Genomic DNA, 22,830 nt, shown 5'->3' on the forward strand with positions numbered 1-22,830 from the left:
TCTCAATCTTAGTGCCAAAGGAGTCTATGAGCTGCTTGCACTTGTTTTTGAAGGTGAGGATGAAAGAGGAATGCTAGAAGGTTTTGAGAAGCTGGTCTTTTTAAAATTTATTTGTTCAGAGTGTGGGTGTCACTGGCTAGGCCAGCGTTTACTGCCCATCCCTAATTGGTCTTGAGAAGTTGGTGATAAGCCGCTATTCTTGTACTGCTGCAGTCCATGTGGTGTAGGTACACCGATAGTGCTGTTAGGAAGCCAGTTCCAGGATTTTTACCCAGCAACAGTGAAGGAATGGCAATATAGTTCCAAGTCAGAATGGTGAGTGGCTTAGAGAGGAATCTGCTGCCGTTGTCCTTCGAGATGGTAGAGGTCACGGGTTTGGAAGGTCTGTAGTAAGAAGAGAAGCAGGGCTTTATTGTTGTATTCCAGGATCATCTTGGAGTAATGAGCAGTTTTGACAGAGGAGAACAGAATCTGATTGCACTTTATGTAGTGCAGCCGCAAATGGCAACAAATAGCTAAACCAGTTGTCCACCATAAAGTTCAAGTCTGCATCACTCGGCTTGAGAGAGTAGAAATGAGGGACGCAGTGAGGGTGTGATTTTGATGTCATTATGAATGGAGGTTCAAAGGTTAGATAGTTGGGAACTTTGAAGTGTTGTTTGTAAATGACTTGGGGGAGTTTTTTATGCGCAGCAACAGAAGAAAGTTGGGTTAGGACAGAAAAGTGGGTTGTGAGAGTAGAGAAATACAAGGATGTGATCATGGATGGCCTTATCTGGCATTAACACAATGAGGGTAGAGAGGCCACAAGATGATAAGGTTGAGAGGGCGTGCATGAGAATGGATGGGTAAGATTAAATGGAGAATTGGAGGGCAGTGAACTCAGAAGAGAGAGGCATGATGAGCTGAGGTGGAGGTTGCAATCAGCAAATATGGGAAGTCACTTAGTGAAGAGACAGAGAGAGGAAAGCAGTGAAGATGTCCAAGTTAGAAACTTGGCACTTGTATGGACAGTAGGATGAGGATTATACAGGAGAGATGAGAGGAAGGGAACAATGTGAAATGCTCAAGGGAAAAAAAGTGCCAGAGGAGTCAAGTGACATATCAAGGTGTGATTTGGTTGTAGAGTTTGTTGTGATGGTGTTGGTTACATAACATGTCTGGTAAGGAAGTCTTTGTAGTCTTCTGTATGTTACCAGCAAGTCTTTATTAACTACTTGTAACTATATACATGTACACAGTAATTAAGAAGGTCAATGGAATGCTATCCTTTATTATGAGAGGGATTGAACATAAAAGTAAGGATGTTATGCTTCAGGTATATAAGGCATTGGTGAGACCACACCTCAAATACTGTGTGCAGTTTTGGTCTCCTTATTTAAGGAAGGATGTAAATGCATTGGAGGCACTTCAGAAGAAGTTTACTGGATTGATACCTGGAATGAGTGGGTTGACTTATGAGGAAAGGTTGGACAGACTGGGCTTGTTTCCACTGGAGTTTAGAAGAGTGAGGGGTGATTTGATTGAAGTATACAAGATCCTGAATGGCCTTGACAAGATGGACATGGAAAGGATGTTTCTTCTTGTGAGTGAGTCCAGAACTAGGGGGCACTGTTATAAAATTAGGGGTCACCTTTTTAGGACAAAGATGAGAATTTTTTTCTCTCGGAGGGTTGTGCGACTTTGGAACTCTCTACCTCGGAAGACAGTGGAGGTGGGGTTATTGAATATTTTTAAGGCAGACGTAGATAGATTCTAGTTAGGTAAGGGAATCAAAGGTTATCAGGCGTAGATGGGAATGTGGAATTCAAAACACAAGTAGATCAGCCATGACCTTATTGAATGGCGAAGCAAGCTTGAAGGGCTGAATGGTCTACTCCTCATCAGACCCTTATACTACACCTTCTCGAAGTTTTTATCCCATGGATATAGAGTTACGTTAGTTTACTTCAAGTCTTACATTGTTATAATTCTTATGCATTTACCTTATTGTTACAACCTTACTGCTATTCCAACATTATTGCTATTATAGTACTAGCATTTACAACATTCTCACCACCCCATCTCCCCGCTTCATGTCCTTGAAATTACAGGTTCAGGTAGTCTGGACGCCTTATAACCCTTCCACATCTCATTTCTCATTCTGTCGGAATGGCAGGCTCTGTTGGTTCTGGTTCTTGCTGTTGGCTTGGAGGTTAGACTGGCATTTGGGTATGTTTTCATTCTTCTCTTCCATTACTTAATGTTGACCCATGCCTGGTTGTTTTATAAAATCATAAGAAATGCGAGCAGGAGTAGGCCATTTGGCCTATTGAGCCTGCTCCACCATTCAATAAGATCATGACTGATCTGACTGTCGCCTTAATTCCATTTTCCTGCCTGCGTCATAACTCATTTGTAAATAAAAAATCTATCCATCTAATATATTCGGTGATCCAATATCCATTGCTCTCTGGGGAAGAGAATTCCAAAGACTAATGACCCTCTGAGAGAAGAAATTCCTCCTCATCTCAGACTTGAATGGGAGACCCTTTGAAAATAAAGTGTGACTCCCCCACCCCCTTCAGTACAGTACTCTAGGTATAGTCTCACAATGACCTGTACACTTGTAGGATGACTTCTTTACTTTTATATTCTGTCCCCCTTGCAATAAAAGCCAACATTCCATTTGTGTTCCTGAAGGTGGGCAGAGGTAATTTTTTCATCTCTGTTTGTTAGTCTGTTTGTCTGTGCACAATACATCTCAAAAACTAACAGACAGATTTCCACAAAGCTTGGCACACAGTTAAGGTATCACCCAGGGAAGACATTATTAGTTTTTGGCAAACATCTGGATCCGGACTCTAGAAATTTTTAAAGGACCCGCTAACATTGAGAGATAGGGCACATTGACTTTTTTTAAAGCATGTTTTGGGCCGTTTTATTTAGGATGATGTTGTGGACTGTCTCAGCTATTTGTGGTGCAATTTGTAAAACCTGTCAAAATATGAGCAGAGTTTTCAGAGCAGTTTGTTGTATATGGATTTGTCTGAAGCCTCTTCAGTGAGTTGAAACTCTTAATAAAAATATTTCTTTTTTCAGCTTTATAGCAAGACAGCATTAGGGAGGGAAAAGCCTCAAGGAAGAGTTCCATCATTATATCGTTGAGTTAACACAGTATGGCAGAGGCATGTGCTCTGCTGAGTGCTTTCTTCACTTGCACTTGCTGTACCTGCATGATAACTTATTGTGATTCATTTATAAGGACAGTCAAATCCCTCTTCCACAGAATTCTGCAGTCTCTCTCTATTTAAATAATATTTTGCCTTTCAATTCCTCCTGCTAAAATGGACAACCTCACATGTCCCATATTATACTCCATCTGCCAAATTTTTGCCCATTCACTTAACCTATCTATATCCCTTTCAGCCTTTTTGTATCCTCCTCACAACTTGTTTTCCTACCTATCTTTGTATCACTATCAAATCTGGCTACAATACAATCAATCCCTTCATCCAAGTTATTAATATAGTTCATAAATTTGGCTGTTGCGTTGATCCATGGTTGCTGTTACCTATCATTTTTTGTGGGGTGGACGAACATGGTATTCATTTCCTTGGTGCTGCTTTTTCTTCTTCTCTGTATGTGGACCGTCTCAAAGCCCTCTGAGGCTGAGGAAGAGCTTTCCTGTGGTGAGAAGTAGGTTTTAGTGGTACGCTGACCTCTGAGTTTTGTAGTCAATGGCGAAAGACTGGTACAGATTCCAGCATTCCTTGTGGTTGTGGCATGCTAGCTGGAAGTTGCACTGTTGCACATTGGTTACTGTGTTGACCAGCTGTACCATTGTCATCATTGGAGCTAGAGGCTTCTCTGACTGCTGATCGTTCTCTGGTCTCACTTCCATCAGAGATACAATGGTAATTTAGTGGGTGGTAGTTTGGTCTGACCATTGTGGGCTTTCTAGATCCTGCAACGACAATAGACAAACCTGCTCCGCAAAAAGAGGAGAGACCGCAGGTGAAATCCGAGTCTGAGTATGCTTTTGTTTAAGTACTCAGGACTGTGCTGTTCTGGCTGGCTAACAACAGTGGTCGTCTTGACATCCTCCACTGTCTGGGGGAAATCCAGGGAGACGCAGCATCTCTGCTCAGGAGATAGAAAGGCTGGTGATGAATGAAGTACATCTGCTCAAAAATCTGTTTGTTGCCATACCTCTGTGGCTCCAGGATCACACTGATGACCAGGAATCAGACACCCCCTGCCTGTAAAGTGGAATGTCCTTTATTTGAAACCAAGGTCTTTGAGCCATGGTTCTTTCTCTGGCAGGACTGTCACGCTGGCACCTGAATCTAATTTAAAATTTGTTGGATGACCATTTACCAGGATGTCAGCTTTCCAAAATGAAGTACCACAATTTTTGACCTCATCCAAGAAGCATGGCCGTGTATCTTCTGGGTTTTTGGTCTCAATCTCATGGATTATCTTTGTGCTATCTGTGCAGTGCTGGGGTTTTGACATGCACAGATGCCAAAGTGCCCTTTTTTGTTGCAGTGCAAGCATTGGACTTCACAGATCACTGATCTCTCCTGTGAGGGCTCTTCATACCGCACTGCTGGCAAGGTCGCTCTGCTGGGCAGTTCAGTAATGGCTTTCACAGGCTTGGACTGTCCCTGCATCTGTGTAACCCTTGATAAACTGGGCTGAGATGTTGACCTCTGCCCCATGTTGTATTCCCTCCCCTTAGAAGTGTCCTATGTTGCTCTTTTAGCTCAGGCTTGTCTAAGGTAAGATATCTTTAGCTTGTAGAAGATCAGAGAGTGAACCATCTCCAGCACCCACCACAATTTTGTCTTGACTGAGTTCACACTGACCCTAGCTCTGAGTCATGCGCCTTCTTACATCACTGTGTGGGCAATACTGTACTCAGTTCCACATTAACCATATATATACCAGGCCTTAATATTACATGATTCACATTACTGTTACGGACACGAGGGCGAGCTGAATTGAATTTTTATTACTGTTCCCCTCTTCTGCTCGTGGCAGCAGTAATTTCAATTTCTAATTTAATTTGTTTCCCTTAGTATCCTTATTAATTTCAGTCGAGCCATTCAGCCAACAATGTGTTTTAAGGACCCTCATTACAACCCATTATATTTTGAGCAGATAACTGTGGAACCATTAGCACAACGTTGGAGATGAGGAGACACGACACCTCTGCCTTTGTCCAGAGCTGGCTGATGCAGACATCTTGTCAACTAGTCCTTTGTGTTGTCTTAGCTGGAATGTTCAGACAATGCAAGGAGTGTCACATTCCAGGAGGTCGATGCGTTAGCCCTTTGTCCATTTTTCAAAACAGAATTTAAACAGAGAATATGGAAGAGAAACAAATTTTTAAGATTTTTTTCTTCGCGCCTTCTCAGCATGACATTCCTCCACCGTTGGAAGAAAAAAAATGATTTTTTTTTTAAACACATTCAAGAAGAGGAGAAAATTAAAGAGGGGGACATTCACTCACTCCTGAAAAAAATGCAAATATTCAAAGCTAGCAGGGGGAAATGTCTCTTCCCTGCTGCATACCCAGGGTTTAGGTCAGGGTGTCAGCCAAAGTGAGTAATTTCTTTTACCAGGTAAAAGGCTGCAAGATCCAACTGCAGGGTATTGGGAAAGTCCCGCTGTGCTGGAGCTCAGCTATATCGGGGTCCAGCATGTGCTAGGTTTCCTGCCTGATCTGGGCTAGCTGGTTGGGGCTCAGATGGTAAGATTTTTAACTTATTGCTGGACTGCTAGTGACGTACCCTCCAGCAGATCGCTGTGAATTGCTTTAAATTTCCTGAGCAGAGTGGCCACATCTTCACATTGCTCTTGGGTCAGGATTGCTGATTGGCTATTTGAGATTCCGGGGTCTGCCAGCCATGGCAGCCGGGGCTTCAACTGGGGAAGTCTTCTGTCCCTCCTTCTCATTTGACACCTCCTGGCTACCCTCAGATAAGTCCACCCTCTGGCAGACTCTCAACAGTTGACTGGGATCTGGTTTCAATTTGGTTCTAACTGCACTTGAACTCCCCTTGTGGTAGTCCCAAGAGTGGTGGAGTTTCAGGGATACTGTCTTGCCTTGAGCTGTTACCTTGGGGAAGGATTGGTTCCCGATGCATCCCATTTTATAGGGACATTACTGCCCTTGGGTGGCTGTCCAGCTCCTGCTGCGCTGCACTGCCCTGCAGCTCATCAACTAGGTGAGGCATCTTCTTAACCATCTGCATGTTCATTTGGGATCTTCCCAGTTCTCCTTCTATGGTTAGAAAAATGGTGTGGGCTGCTCAGACCTCCTGCTCATCCACAGAGGAGCAGGCTTCTTTCTTTTTAAATTATTCTGCCTGGTCTGGGAGCTTTTTGTGTCCCCATTCTGTCCCGTTTCTTTGTGGGTATCCATGCTCACGGGTTGGGCTAGCTTCAGCTGCTGTCCCCTGTCACTCTTCAACTGGGTGAGGCAGTTTCCTCACCAGCTCTGGGAGTTATTTGGGAATCTCTCTGGTCTGCCTCCAAATTCCAAAAGGCAGGCTTGGGTAGCCAGAACTCCTGCTCACCCAGCAGGAGTGCAGGCTCCTTTTGTTTTAAACCTGGGCAAGGTCGTTTCCTCGCCAACTGAGTATCTATTTGGGGACTTTCCTGGCATCCGCTTAAAATTGAAAAGAATGTTTCAGACAGCCAGACCACATGCTCACTCAGCAGGGGTACGGGCTCCCTTTTTAAATTTGCTGGCCGGGTCTGGGGACTTCCTGTGCCCCTATTTATCTCCAGGAAAAAGATTCCGCTAGCCACTCTTTGGCTGATTCTCCTCCAACCTTTCCTACTCCCATCCCAGCCTTTTGCTTCCGCCAGCTCCTCAGCTGAGTACTACCCAGCCATTTTGGATGCCTGGAAGTTAACTGCAACATTTGCTCCGCCTTTTGGGCGGTGTCTTTTGGGCGGTGGGAAGTGTGGACTTGCTCACGGGATAATGACTTCCCCAATTTAGTTACTGTAGGGCTGGCTAACTTCTAACACTCTGCCATGTGGCTCTTTGACAGTACGAGGCAGCTCCCTCACTGTAAGTTTTGCTGAAATTGTTTGGTTTGCCCTGCCTCTCTGGACTGTTCTGGCTTCTTGGGGTGCTGTGCTTGGCCTCACCAGGTCAGTTCTCTGTAATATAGCTAATTCCCTCTGTCACCTTTCGATCTCCTTTTGGAATTCACTCTGCTTCTTGAGCTTTTAGTTTCATCGTCAGCACCTTACGCTGGTGAGCCCATTCTATTCTCTCCCTTGTTCTGTTTCCTGGAATTCTCTCTTTAGAGAGATGCACCATCTGTGGCTAACTGAGAAACTTAAAGGTGCTATCAAATTGAATGAATGGCATAGAATGCTGCAAAGTAGATCAGAAGATTAGGAAAGTTTTAGAAAACAGCAAAGGATTGCTAAAAAATTAATAAAGAGGGAACATGAGAAAAAACTAGCAATAAATATAAAAAGACAGTAAAGCTTCTACAAGGAAGCTATAAAAAGGAAAAGAATAGTGGAAGTGAGGATTGGTCCCTCTGCGGGTGAGACTGGGGAATTAATAACGAGCAAATAGCAGAGGCTTTAAACAAGTATTTTGTATCTGTCTTCACAGCAGAAAACACAAAAAGCACCCACGAATATTGGAAAATCAAGAGGCAAAGGGGAGGGAGGAACTTAAAATGGTCACTATCACTAGAAAAAAAAGTAATGGGAAAACTAATGGAACTTAATGCTGACAAGACTTCGACTTGATAGCCAGCATCCCAGGGTCTTAAGAGAAATGAATGCAGAGATAGTGGATACTTTGGTTGTAATCTTCCATAATTCAATAGACGCTGGAAAGATCCCAGCAGATTTGAAAACTACAGATGTATCAACTCTGTTCAAGAAAGGAGGGAGACAGAAAGCAGGAAACTTTAGGCCAATTAGCCTAACATCCATCATTGGAAAATAGCTAGAATCCAGTACTAAAGAGGTAGTAACAGGACATGTAGAAAATCATAATATAATCAGGTAGAGTCAACAAGGTTTTGTGAAAAGGAAATTGTGTTTGACAAATTTATTAGAGTTCTTCGAGGATGTAACAAGCAGGGTAGATAAAGGGGAACCAGCAGAGTTAGTGTATTTGGATTCTCAAGAGGCATTTGATAAGGTGCCACATAAAAGGTTACGATCAAGATAAGAGTTTATTATGCAAGGGAGCGATATATTAGCATGGATAGATGACTGCCTAACTAACAAGAAACAGACAGTCAAGATAAATGGGTCATTTTCAGGATGGCAAACTGTTTCTAGTGGAGTGCCACAGAGATCAGTGCTATGACCTCAATGATTTAGAAACTATATTAATAACTTGGGTGAAGGTACTGACTGTATTGTAGCCAAATTTGCTGATGATATGGAGGTAGGTAGGAAAGCAAGTTGTAAGGATACAAAGAATCTGCAAAGGGATAGAGATAGGTTAAATTAGTGGGCAAAAGTTTGGCAGGTGGAGTATAATGTGGGAAAATGCGAGGTTGTTCACTTTGGCAGGAAGAATAGAAAGGCAGAATATTATTTAAATGAAGAGAGACTACACAATGCTACAGTCCACAGGGATCTGCATGTCATTGTAGATGATTAACAAAAAGTCAGCTTTCAGGTACAGCGGGTAATTATGAAGGAAAATAGAGTTTTGGTCTTTATTGCAAGGGGATGGTACATAAAAGTAGCGAAGTATTGCTGTGTAGAATGAGTCAATCCAGAAGCTATTTGAAGGGTAGAACATAGAGAATACGCTGAAGGTATTCCTATGGAAATGAAGAGGTGTGGAAAGTTAATCATGGAGCAAAAAGTGATGGCAAAATTGGGAGGTCACTGTAACATCCAGAAGCAACAAAGAAATAGATTTTGGCCCAAGAGAATGGATTTCTTTTCAGAATGTACATAGTTCTAAAAATTAATGAATACATCTGGAATAAAAAGCTAGTATCAGTAATGATGATATGAAACTACTGGATTGTAGTAAAAAAAATCTAGTTTCCTACTGTCCTTTAGGAAAGGAAATCTGTTTGGCCTGGCCTATATGTGACTCCAGACCCACAGCTATAACTAGCCTCTGAACTAGCCCAGCAAGCCATTTAGTCACATCAAACTGCTAAGCAGTAAGAATAAACCAGAAGGACCACCTGGCATTGACCTAGGCACCAGAGATGACAAAAGCACACTATGTCCAGTTGACCCTGCAAAGTCCTTCCTAAAATCTGGGGACTTGTGCCAAAATTACGAGAGTTGTCCCACAGACTCGTCAAGGAACAATTTACATAGTCAGACTCACCAAATCATACCTTAAAGCCAACGACCCAGACTCCTCCATCACCATCCCTGGGTATGTCCTGTCCCACCAGTGGTAGCAGCACAGTGGTAATCAGTTGGAAGGGAGTTGCCTTGAGAGTCCTCAACATTGACTCCAGGCTGCATGAAGTCTCATGGCATCAGGCCAAACAACAGCCAGGAAATCTTCTGCTAATTACCACCTGCTACCCTCCCTCAACTGACAAATTAGTACTGCTCCATATTGAATACCACTTGGAAGAAACACATAAGGGTAGCAAGGGCACAGAATGTATTCTGTATTGGGGCCATCACCAAGAGTGGTTTGACTGTACCACTACTGACTGAGGTCTGAAGGACATGTCTTCCAGATTGGGCCTGCGACAGATGGTGAGAGAGCCAACAAGAGGGAAAAAGCTACATGGACCCTCCTTCACCAATCAACCTGTCATAGATGCATCTCTCCATGACATTGCCAGTAGGAGTGACCACTGCACAGTCTTTGTGGAAATGAATCCTGTCCTCAGACTTGAGGATACCTCCAAAGTGTACTATGGTAAATGGGCTAGATTCAGAATAGATCTAGCTGTCAAAACTGGGTATCCATGAAGCACTGTGAACCAAGCAACAGAATTATACTTCACTATAATATGTAACCTCATTATCCTGCATATCCCTCATTCTGCCATTACCATTACACCAGAGAATCAAGCATAGGTCAATGAGGAGTGCAGGAGGGGATGGCTGGAGCAGCATCATACATATCCAAAAATGAGATGCCAACCTGGTGAAGCTGCAACATAGGATGAAATACATAAACAGTAGAAGCAGCATGCATGCTAAATAGTGGAAGCACCATGCAATAAGAATAATGCGATCTCACAACCAGTGAATCTGACCAAAGCTCTGCAGCCATGTCACATCCAGTTCTGAAGAGTGATAGACAATTAAACAAGTAACTGAAGGAGGCTCCACACACATCCCCATCTTCAACTCCTCAGGTACTGAAGCAATCTATGCCCGCATGGTTGAGTGATGGGCAGTGGACCTAGATATCTTTAAAATTGCAGCTTGAATTTGTAGTTTCGATTAGACTGCACCAACTATTAAAACTGAGAGAGCTTAAAGAGTGGAGGAGACAGGGATAAAGGACAAAGGAAGGCAACTGATGGCCAAGCATAGAGCTGTGGGACAAAGGAGCTCCGTAGGGAGCTGACAGCCCAAGAACTTTCTTGAAGATAAACCATTCCAAATGGGATATACAGGAGTTCATTGAAGGCTTTAAAAACACTACAAAGTTAATTAAGAAGCTCAGAGAAGATTGTCTCTCCAGTTGAAAGTAATGTGTTTCGAATTGCAGAAACTAATATAGAAAATAAAATAATGGGCTTGAAACAATAAAATCTCCTTGGTTGTGCACTGGAATATTTATTTTCTATGTCTTAAATAATTTTACAATGGTTTGTGAATGACTTTGAGCATTTTGTATTTGATTGTTACATGAGCCTGTGAAAAAGCAGATGAGTAAAACAAGTTGCCCAATGTTAGTACAAATAACAGCAGGTTATTCATCTCACTGTTCTGAAGATTTTTACCCTTCAAAAATGGATTCTGAGCATTAATAGACATTTAGAAAAAAATGTTGATATTTGCTTGTTCAGAAAGTGCATGTACTTGTATTGCACTTTTCACTCCCTCCTGCCTCTCCACCACCAGCCCCCCACCCACCAGCAGAATTTCTGAAACTGCTTCATTGCCAATGAATGACTTCAGAATTGTAGTTCCTGTCATTATGTAGGCACACACAGCTGGTGATTTCCACTCAGCTAGATCCTACAAATATATTAAATGAATGACTAGCTATCTTTTTTGATGAAGTTCAGAAGAATAAACATTATCAATAATATTACTCTTGATTATTTGAACCTACTATTATGCAATAACTTTGAAACAGTGTCATCAATGGTCATGCCAATATGCTTTACAAGTAACAAAGCATTGTTCTGGCAGAAGAATTTAGTGCAGAGGCATAGCACTTTGGAAAATAGAGTTTAACTTTTACAAGCAACTGGTATGTGAACTAGGAAGAATCTTGACCAGACTTTTCATGAATACATGAAAGTACACTTGACATCATTTAGCATTGCAGGAAGTTAAGTCTAATACAATTGCATGAGAGAGAAACGTTCTATAGCAGGGAACTGGCAGAAAACTAAAGTGGGTAAAAGAGACAATTATCACAGAGTTAAATATTCTTTCAGCAATATTGAGAATTACTTTAACATTCAGTAGTAAAGTATCATATAAATAACCTTTTACCATCTCCCTTCACAGACAATACTTTTTTGATTCATTTATGGGATGTGGGTGTCACTGGCTAGGCCAGCATTTATTGCCCATCCCCAAATGCCCTTGAGAAGGGGGTGGTGTGCTTGAACCACTGCAGTCCCTGTGGTGTAGGTACACCCACAATACTGTTAGGGGGGGGGGGAGTTCCAGGAATTTGATCCAGTGACAGTGAAGGAATGGCAATTTATTTCCAAATAAGGGTGGTGAATGGCTTGGAGGGGAACTTCCAGCTGGTGCTATTCCCATGAGTCTGCAGCCCTTATCCTTGTAGATGGTAGCGGTTGTGGGTTTCGAAGGTGCTGCCTAAGGAGCCTTGGTGAGTTCTTGCAGTGCATCTTGTAGATGGTACTGCTGCCACTGTGCATCAGTGGGGGAGGGAGTGAATGTTTGTGGATTGGATGTCAATCAAGCGGGCTGCTTTGTCCTGGATGGTGTCAAGCATCTTGAATGTTGTTGGCATTGTATTCATCCAGGCAAGTGGGGAGTAGTCCGTCACATTCCTGACTTGTGTCTTGTAGACAGTGGACAGGCTTTGGGGAGACAGGAGGTGAGTTATTTGCCGCAAGATTCCTTGCCTCTGACTTGCTCTTGTAGCCACAGTATTTATATTGCTAGTCTAGTTCAGTTTCTGGTTAATGGTAACCCCCAGGATGTTGATAGTGGGGTATTCAACAATGGTAATGCCATTGAATGTCAAGGGGTGATGGTTAAATTCTCTCTTGTTGGAAATGGTCATTGCCTGGCACTTGTGTGCTGCGAATGTTACTTGCCACTTGTCAGCCCAAGCCTGAATGTCCAGGTCTTGCTGCATTTGGATATAGACTGTTTCGGTATCTGAGGAATCACAAATGGTGCTGAACAATGTGCAATCATCAACAAACATCCCCATTTCTGTCCTTACGATGGAAGGAAGGTCATTGATGAAGAAGCTGGAGATGATTGGGCCTAGGACACTATCCTGACGGGCTCCTACAGTGATGTCCTGGAACTGAGATGATTGACCTCCAACAACCACCATCTTCCCTTGTTCTAGGTATGACTCCAACCAGCGGAGGGAGTTTCCCTTGATTCCCATTGACTCCAGTTTTGCTAGGGCTCCTTGATACCACACTCAGTCAAATGCTGCCTTGATGTCACGGACAGTCATTCTCACCTCACCTTGAGAGTTCAGCTCTTCTGTCCATGTTTGGACTAAGGCTGTGATGAGGTCAGATGCTGAGTGATCCTGGCGGAACCCAAATTGAGTATCAGTGAGCAGGTTATTGCTAAGTAAGTGCCACTTGACAGCACTGTTGATGACCCCTTCCATCACTTTACTGATGATCAGGAGCAGACTGATGGGGCAGTAATAAGTTGGATTGGATTTGTCCTGCAGGACATACCTGGGCAATTTTCCATGTTGCTGGGTAGATGCCAATGTTGTAGCTGTACTGGAACCGCTTGGCTAGGGTCACGGCAAGTTCTGGAGCACAAGTCTTCAGTACTATTGCTGGAATATTGTCAGAGTCCATAGCCTTTTCAGTGTCTCATACCTTCAGCCGTTTCTTGATATCACATGGAATGAATGGAACTGGCTGAAGACTGGCATCTGTGGTGCTGGGGACCTCCATAGGAGGCCTAAGGTAGATCACACACTCGACACTTCTAGCTGAAGATTGTTGCAAATGCTTCAGCCTTATCTTTTGCACTGATGTGCTGGGCTCCCCCATTATTGAGGATATTTGTGGCGCCTCTTCCTCCAGTGAGTTCTTTAATTGTCCACCAGCACTCACGACTGGAAGTGGCAGAACTGCAGAGCTTAGGTCTGATCTGTTGGTAGTGGAACCACTTTGCTCTGTCTATTGCTTGCTGTTAATGCTGTTTGCATGCAAGTAGTTGTGTTGTAGCTTTGCCAGATTGACACCTCATTTTTAGGTATGCCTGGTACTGTTCCAGGCATGCCCTTCTGCACTCTTCGTTGAAGTATTTAACAGTTGACAACACTGCACATGGCTCATGGTTTGTATGGTGTCAGCAATGGCTGAGTGTTAGTATTTGTGTCCCTGAATAAGAAGGCTATGAGTTCAAGACCGCTCTAGGACTTCAGCATATAGTCCAACCTGATGTTTCAGTGTGATACTAAAAAAGTTTGAAATGCTTGTCTTTTAGGTGAACCATTAAAATGGAACCTTTCTGCTCTCTCAGGTTATTGTAAAACAGCTATTGGCACTATTCTAACAAGTGGAGTGGAGTTGCCCAGGTGCCTAGCCAGTATCAATATCATAAAACAGGTTATTTGGTAATTTTAGGAATTTAAGAGCAGGAGTAGGCCATTCAACCTGTCGAGCCTGCTCCACCATTCAATTAGATCATAGCTGATCATCTACCTCAATGCCACTTTCCAGCGCTATCCCCATATCCCTTGATGTAATTAGTATCCTGATATCTATCGACTTCTGTCTTGAACACGCTCAATGCTTGAGCTTCCACAGCCCCCCGGAGTAGAGAATTCCAAAGAGTCACTACGCTCTGAGTGAAGAAATTCTTCCTCATCTCAGTCCTAAATGGCCTGCCCCTTATTCTGAAAATGTGTTCTCTGGTTCTAGACTCACCAGGCAGGAAAAACATCCTGTCTACATTGACCCTCTATCTACATCTACCCTGTCATATCCAATGAAAATTTTGTAAATTTCATCAATCTCATTCATGTTTGCGGGTCCTTGCTGGATGCAAACTAGTTTTTATGTTTACTTATATTATACCAGTTACTACACTTCAAAACTACTTATTTGGCTTTGAACTGTATTGGAGCATGAACACTGCTATTTAAATGCAAGGACTCTTTCCTTTTAATCTAGTAGTTCATTTGTAGTGGATTAGTATGATTGCAAAAATATATACTTTCTTTTAGCTCCTTCACCATAACATTAGCAAATACTATACATGTACAAGACCTTTGCTGTTCATTTAAGAGTATAATGACAACTATGATAACCATATAATACTGATCTATGAAACATGTATCCAAACTTGATAAAAAGAAAAACAATAAAAAAAAACATGTCATTCATTATCTCAACAGGTTACAAATGAACAAGTAGCCCCCGATTGCAGACTTGGAAAAAAAGAAGGAAAACCATTTTCTGGCGTAACTGCATGTATGGACTTCTGTGCCCATGCTCACAAAGATCAGCACAATATGTACAATGGTTGTACTGTGGTATGTAAACTAATATTTTGTATGAAATCAATATTTATTCAGTTTAGTGCCTCAGATAAAATCTTGAATCCCATATTTTCAAAACAATGCAACTATGCTGCATTCAAAACTTTTCTTTCATTTATTTCCACATTTTTCATTCAAATAAATGCCATCAGGGGAACCTAGTGGTGCAATGGGTTAGGCACAGGCCTTTTATCTCTTGGACCCAAGTTCAAATTGAGCTGAGACCAACAGAACAAAAGTCACTTCTGTCTGCTGGCTGTGAAGGTTCCAATTCAACCAAGTTTGAGTAGTCTCAACTCGGTCGCATTTGTTGCCAGTGCAGGCGCAGCTGTACGATGGCAAGCCTGGGTTAATGGCCGCCATATTTATAAAAGACAATGTGCCTGTCATCACTGGCAGCAGGAGAAGAGAATGTTGTGAATTTCAATCCTTGATTGAAGCGAAGGATTTTGGAAACTCCTTTTACAGGAGATTTGAAGGGAAGGATTTGCAGATGGGAAACTAAAATCTTTTTGTTGTGGAATATTTTACTGCAGACACATTGTTCAGTGTTTTTAAACTCTGTCTCACTATCCCAGTAATGTAAGGGATTGTAGGTTGCTGTGAGTGTTAGACTATATTGCCTCATCTAATACTCACAGCAACCTACAATCCACTTACATTACTGGGATAGTGAGACAGAGTTTAGAAACACTGCCCAACATGAGTGCCATCCCAGAAGGAAAGGATTTTAGTTTCCAATCTGTAAACCTTCCCTCTCAATTCTGGCACTCTGAGTTCCAAGCTGCAGGCTCTAGCAGTGACATCATTAGATTTCTGCGCGTACACAGATGGGTATCGGTGGCCATCTTGCGCAGCCATATTGCACTGGGGTAAGACATAGTGCAAATCTGGGACGATTCTGCCCACTAAGTGCGGTAGCGGGTGGGAAAAAGGACATTTTATCCGCTGGCTACAATAGTGGCTTCTCATGCTATATCGTCCCAAACCTACCATATTAATTATGCATTCCTGGGAAACATAAGACCATAAGACATAGGAGCAGAAATTAGGCCATTCGGCCCATCAAGTCTGCTCCGCCATTCAATCATGGCTGATAAGTTTCTCAACCTCATTCTCCCGCCTTCTCCCCATAACCTTTGATCCCCTTACCAATCAAGAACCTATCTATCTCGGTCTTAAATACACTCAATGACCTGGCCTCCACAGCCTTCTGTGACAATGAATTCCATAGATTCACCACTCTCTGGCTAAAGAAGTTTCTCCTCATCTCTGTTCTAAAAGGTCTTCCCTTTACTCTGAGGCTGTGCCCTCGGGTCCTAGTCTCTCCTACTAATGGAAACATCTTCCCCACGTCCACTCTATCCAGGACTTTCAGTATTCTGTAAGTTTCAATCAGATCCCACCTCATCCTTCTAAACTCCATCGAGTATAGACCCACAGTCCTCAAACATTCCTCATATGTTAAGCCTTTCATTCCTGGGATCATTCTCGTGAACCTTCTCTGGACCCTCTCTAGGGCCAGCACATCCTTCCTGAGATACGGGGCCCAGAATTTCTCACAATATTCTAAATGTGGTCTGACCAGAGCCTTATAATGCCTTAGCAGCACATTCCTGCTTTTATATTCTAGTCCTCTCAAAATAAATGCCAACATTGCATTTGCCTTCCTAACTACCGCCGTTTTGATGGCGAGTGGGCTCTCATTCACCTGCCATGCCATTACCTCGCTGCTTCATCATGTCAGGCGCCATATTTAAAGTGCAGCCGCGCGCAAACCTCTCAGTGCTTCCAGCCCACGACTGCTACACAAAAGACATGGCCCTGAAAGGCAAAAAGACTGCAGCCCTCAGGTTTAATGAAGCATCCCTCAAGTGCCCTTTGGACACAGGGAAGCCAATGTGATGTCCTGTACCCCCACTCTGGCCGCGAGATGAGCAGCAACATCACCAATCCGGCTTAGGATGCACTGGCAGTGATGGTCAGTACCAATGCCTGCAAAAGAGGACAGTCAGCCAGTGCCAAAAGAGGATGAATGATCTCCTCCGTTCTGCCAGGGAAAGTCACTCTTCTCATCACTCTCAACTCACACACTCACAAAACCATCACACATCCACAGCCACCTCACTCACTGCCAGTTCAAGGGTCATCACCATTCATTCTCTCACACACCTTCATTGTCCTCCTCCCGTCCATGGGACCACTCACCTCCCACACATGCCACGTATACACGTCATCTGGCCTGGCAGGCGTCATGCTTACATTCTCTCCATCTCTTTTCATGCAGGACAGGCTGTCACACAACAGCAGGAAGAGGTGGAGGAATGCCTGAAATCAAGGTCCTCACGGACTTTGAAAACAGAGCCATCCAGCTGGTCGGTGAGGATCTGGACCGTTCCTGTGCTGACAGTGAGGTTGGCGGTGCTCTACCAAGTGACGATCCAGCAGTACAACATCCATCAGACAACCATGCTGAGTGTGATGTGCCATGTTTCACAGGCCACTCCCATGCACTAATTATCTCCCGTTGCTTTCGCAGGCCCTTCTAGGAAACAGCCGATGGAGTTCACAACTCAGGGCCTCCAATCAAACCCCAAAGAAACTTCTGAAGAGGAATCTGAAGGCACCCACCTTGAAGACCCGTTACTGTGCTCACCCACACCCTCCACCACCGCAGAGACACAAACCTTGGTAGGATCTAGCTTTAGTGTAACCTCGGGATCACAATCTGGTGAGCACATCACACTTTCTGATCCACAGCAGGTGGCAGTAGGGACTTCCCAGGTATCCGCCACTCGGAAGACTGTTGGAGGCCAGAAATTTGCTGAGTCCGAGTCAAATGACGAGCCTTTGGACTCGGTCATGTCTCAGTTGCTGCAGCTGCAAAGGCAAGCTCGGGAAAATCAGGAAGGGATGTCCGCTGCGCTCCTCAGATTGCAAGGCACAATGGAGGAGTCCATCTGCCTTCAAGCTGAGGTGATAAAGCCTATTGCCAATGCATCGAAGTCAACACTGGTAGGATGACGGCCATGGAGACCTTGGTCCAGGACATCACTCCTGCACTGCTGCGTGGGCTGAACTCCACCCATGATGCCATTGTTGGCCTCCACAGTGTGTACACGTAAGGGCAGCTCGATCTCACTCCAGCTTCCCTTTCTCCACAAGGGGTCAGATAGGGGCACTTGAGCACCCATAGGAAGGAGGGTCAGCACCCCGGGGCCATCCACCCAAGTGACTCCGACCCATCTCTTCCCGTGACCCCAGCAGCTCAAATTCCACAGGACGAGGATGGTGCCACTGCCACACAGCAGGATTCTGAAAGCAGGCCAGGGTCCTCCAGGCCTTGGCCCTCCAGAGGATGCCCGCCAAGGTCATCACAGAAAGGGCATAGCAGTCAGCTGGCTGCCTCCACCTCCGCTGCAAATATCCAGGGAACACCAAGACATAGCAGCAGGGTAAGGAAGGTTAAGAAGATGTAGTTGCACAGCTTGGGCATGGGTGTTACTTGTACATAATGTTCACTTTTGTAAATAAACTCTCAACGATGTCTCCCTGCCTTTGGCTCCTTGTTCTGATGAGCAGTGTTAATGTCACTCAGATGTGAAACCTTTCTGCACAAGATAAAGGCAGGTGTCTCAGTCCAAGGCCTCTTCCCCGTGCTTTATGCAGCCTTCAGACCAAAGCGATGGTCTGGCTTCTCACTCCCTGGACATATTGGCGATGCCTGCACCTCGATGGTGCTTGTCGTTGCTGCCAGAATGTCGTGGGCAGGTGTCACAGAGCAGTATCTTTAAGGTGGGGCTGGCCCCCATCTCGTCAGCATCTGTGAATAGTACGCTGTGCTCCTGAAGGGATCAAGTGTGGAAGGCGGACAAAGGATCAGGTGCTTTTAAAGTTTCATGGTTGTGTCTCCATGATATGACACTTATCATTGGAGGAGACCTCCAGCTCCTCCTCAGCCAGCTCCTCTCCCCATTGCAGCACCAGGTTATAAAGGGCGTAGCAGGCAATGATGATGTGTGACATCTTCTGTATTGCAGGGCTCCACCAGACTGGTCCAGGCACCAGAACCTCATTTTGATCCCGATGGTTTGCTGCAATTCGCAACTTAGTGGAGCATGAGCCTCGTTATAACTTCGCTTTGCTGCAGTCTGAGGCCATGAGGCCCACATCTAGTTCACCAAGCTCCATGCTCATGATATACTCCTCCAACAAGATGAAAGGGAGAGACGCATGGGTGAGCTTGGGTGTTCTAAGAACCTCTCTTGGTTACGTCTGAAGGCCCTTAACGCATCCCAGAGGGTGCTGACCACCACTTGGATGGCCAGAGTTTAGTGCACTACATGGCTGCCTGAAACCCCACCCTCCTCTGCCCCACTCCACCTAACCGATTGGCAGCAGCTTTGCCCATTGGATTGCATGCTGTGCTAACCAGCACTGCAAGGCTGCGCTGTTAGCTTGAACCATGGGGCAGACTATTCCAAATTGGGATGACGATTTTGCAAGGGGCTGTGAGCACCTCCACCAGTGACAGCTCCATGACCAGCTTTAGCAAGGAGATCGTACAATGTGCCCAGTTGTCCAACTGTTCTGTAGGCGACTAAAATGCCCATTAGTTTACAGTCTGTGCCCGAGGGGTGAAAAGCTCTGGAGCACTTGGTGGCACTTTCATGCCTCTGCATTGCTTGAGTGGGCAGATAAGCTAGAGACCCAACTACACGCAGATCAATGTGGCTGCGTCTGAACTGTCTCAGCTGCAGAGGAATGGTCACTTTATACAAGGTTTCCCTAATGCATCGCCGCTTCCCTCCCCACCACACCGCATATGCTTGTGCACTACCTTCAACTGTAGGACGCAGGGCAGCCCTTGGCCACCCAACCCCGGCCCCAAGATATGTCAACCAGATGGCAGTCCTTGCCCCCCCCCCCCACCAAGTCCTCAGGCAAACCATGCAAACGTTGCACAACGTTACTGTGCACTCACCTCCGAGTTCCCTTCAAAGTGCAGCCCGCCAAGTGGACGCCTTATATATGCTGTTATGAAACACGACGGCGTGCAATCACGGTGGCTTGGGCAGACGATCTATCTAGGCGGAAGACTTTGGCGGGCTATCTTTTAATAATATGCAGATGTATTAAAATGAGGTTCCCGACATCCGACAGCAGGAAACGCAGCCCACCATCAAAGGGCTGAGCAGATGATTGAAAACTGGTCTCATGACTTCGTGAAATCGATTTTTGGCCTTATCGCCATATTGTCCGCTCACGCCGTTGAACATATCCGATGTCAGTGGGCTCGGAAAATTCTGCCCAGTATCTCAATTCAGTTTCTTGTGAGTTTGGGCCTCCAGTACAAAATTGTTCTTAATAGGAACTGGCAATCTTGACAGAGATCAAAGGATGGTTAGCATGGCTGATGGAAATAGTATTACACTTGTGCAGTAGGGAATGCTTTTTCATAACTGGAGATATGATGGAATGAAGTGGAAGGATCTTTACTTCTGGCTGTGTCATACATGATCTGGGATAACTTGATCCTGATCATGAAATGGGAAGAGTTCCATTCCTCCCAGCACGAATATCCACTACCTAGATGTGCATAAAAAGTGATCTTAAAATAAGTTTCTGGCATTAACTTGGAAAAGGAGGTCCTGTCCACACTATTTTTATCCCCAGCTTTCCGGAAGATGGTGGCCAGGACTTTCCGGTCTCGCCCGCCAGCAGTCAACAGATGTTTGGCTGCTCCGTCAAATTTTCTGTTCCATGGAAAATCCCAACTGATGATTTTGCAGGGATATATTTACCCAAAAATTATCAGCTGTCTGGTCCATCACACAAGTGGTCATTCATCTTGTGTACACACAGACTGTGAATTTTCGAAGACCCTTTGCTGAGGACAAATTCAAGACCAACATTACATGACGTGCACACACAGGCATTGGTTAACAATGAGGAATAATTGCCAATTTTCCGCTCCTTGGCTAAAGATTCTTAAGATTAATTAAATAAGCCTCACATTATTATTTCAGCTGAAGCTGATACTTAGTTCTTCTCTTTGGCTCTGAAGTAACACTGAGACTTTGGGGAAGTTTTGAAAACTCAACTCTAAAAGCACTGATCATTTTCACTGCATGCTATGATAACATGACATGTCACAAAATGACAATTCTGCACATAATTTTGTTTTTCAGCATTATTGATAAGTGACATTTAAAAATAAGTGAAAGCACACATGATGAGCATATTATTGATTTATCACTTTCCTCACAGGATGTGTTAAAATGATGTTATACAAGATAGTGCATAATTTCACAACTGTGATGCATGATGGAACACTGCCACATGATGCCAATGCACAGTACTGCACAGACTTTCATTGCTGTTTGAGACGGATTAAAGGAGAAGGGAAAAAAAATCTGATTTTTTTTTCACATTGAAGACAGAAAATGCTAGAAACATTCCGCAATTCAGGTAGCATTTCTTAAGAGAAAAACAGAATTAAAAATTTCAGATTGATGACATATTGACCCAATAGTTATGAGGAGGCACGTTGGGGGTCATGGCCAACAGCAAACCTAGGATGCAGTAACCCAGCCAGCAGCCAGCCAGATTAAGCCAGGGAGTGGAGAGGGAGGGAGGGAATGTGAAGGCAGAGGGGTCTCAGGCAGAGGTGCCTGAAAACTGAGTTCCATTTCTTTCAGATTACAGGAGTTCAGCACATTATATGTCAAACTGCAGATGTGTGCTAACTGTTACTTATATATAGTTTATCTGAATTATAAAAGTTGGGTAATAAAAATCATGTGTTACTGATTGTCACAAGAATACTTAAATAATCTATTTGAGATATTTATCTGTTCGGGATATTTATTCAAAGGTTTGTACATTAACAAAAGAAGACAATCGGAAGATAGGAACAACACCAGAGGATGAGCAATTGCATGTGCTTCCACTGTACAAGGTGTCAACAACTGATGAACACGGTAGTGAAGAGAATCAGAATGAGAAGATTAAAGCAGGAGCAATACAAGTGCTTACAGCATTCCCCAGGGAAGTAAGAATGCTGCCTGAACCAGTTAAATCGGCACGTCAGAAGAAACTAGAAGCAAAAAGGGCAGCTGAAAAACAGAGAAACCAAGCAAAGAAACTTTTGGCTGGAAAACTAAAACAGGAAGCAGAAGATTTGAAGTGTAGCACTCCACAAAACAAAGGTATTTTGCTTTATTATAAACTAGCTCTATATATATATATATAAAATACACATTTAAGAATTAATTTAATTAAGCTTGTTATTTGAGAGTTATCTACATTTTCTTATTGTCCTTATATGTCAAAGTTTTAGTTACTGTTATCGAGCTTTTCTTTAATGCTCAAAATTTTCACTTCTTTTAACACAACCTGGAAGTTTGGTGAAATTTATTGTTTTTCTTTTGGCGCAGGCTGCCAGAATATCTCCTTTTCCTAGTATTTTTGTGTCAATAAATTCTTTTTTACATGACATTCATAACATCATAAGAATTAGGAGCAGGAGTCAGCCATTTGGCCCATTAAGCCTGCTCCGCTATTCATTAAGATCGTGGCTGATTATTGTGGCCTTTCCTGTCTGCCCCCATAACCCTTTGACTCCTTTGTAGATCAAGGATCTATCTATCTAACTCAGCCTTGAACATATTCAGTGATCAGGCCTCCACTGTTCTCTAGGGAAGAGAATTCTAAAGACTAATGATCTTTTGAGAGAAGGAATTCCTCCTCATCTCCATCTTAAATGGGACACCCTTATTTTTAAACTGTGACCCCTGGTTCTAAATTCCCCCATGAAAGGGGGATTCTTCTCAGAATCTACCTTGTCAAACTCTCTCAGGATCCTATATGTTTCGATAAGATCACCTCTTGTTCTTCTGATCTCCCAACCTGCTCAACCATTCCACATAAGACAACCCCTTCAT

At 43.8% G+C, this 22,830-nt stretch overlaps 1 protein-coding gene across 12 annotated transcripts in view; it reads left to right on the plus strand.

Moving 5' to 3' along the window:
- Nucleotides 1-22,830, plus strand: part of tet3 (tet methylcytosine dioxygenase 3) — a 535,430-nt gene that overhangs the window by 499,500 nt on the left and 13,100 nt on the right. For all 12 annotated transcript variants that reach the window (XM_041209398.1, XM_041209399.1, XM_041209408.1 and 9 more), the window contains 2 exons: nt 14,741-14,878; nt 21,762-22,095. In XM_041209398.1, the coding sequence (XP_041065332.1) occupies nt 14,741-14,878; nt 21,762-22,095 (472 nt within the window). The remainder of the gene's footprint in view (nt 1-14,740; nt 14,879-21,761; nt 22,096-22,830) is intronic.

The sequence above is a fragment of the Carcharodon carcharias genome, chromosome 17, assembly GCF_017639515.1.
Source record: "Carcharodon carcharias isolate sCarCar2 chromosome 17, sCarCar2.pri, whole genome shotgun sequence".
NCBI classification, from domain to species: domain Eukaryota; kingdom Metazoa; phylum Chordata; class Chondrichthyes; order Lamniformes; family Lamnidae; genus Carcharodon; species Carcharodon carcharias.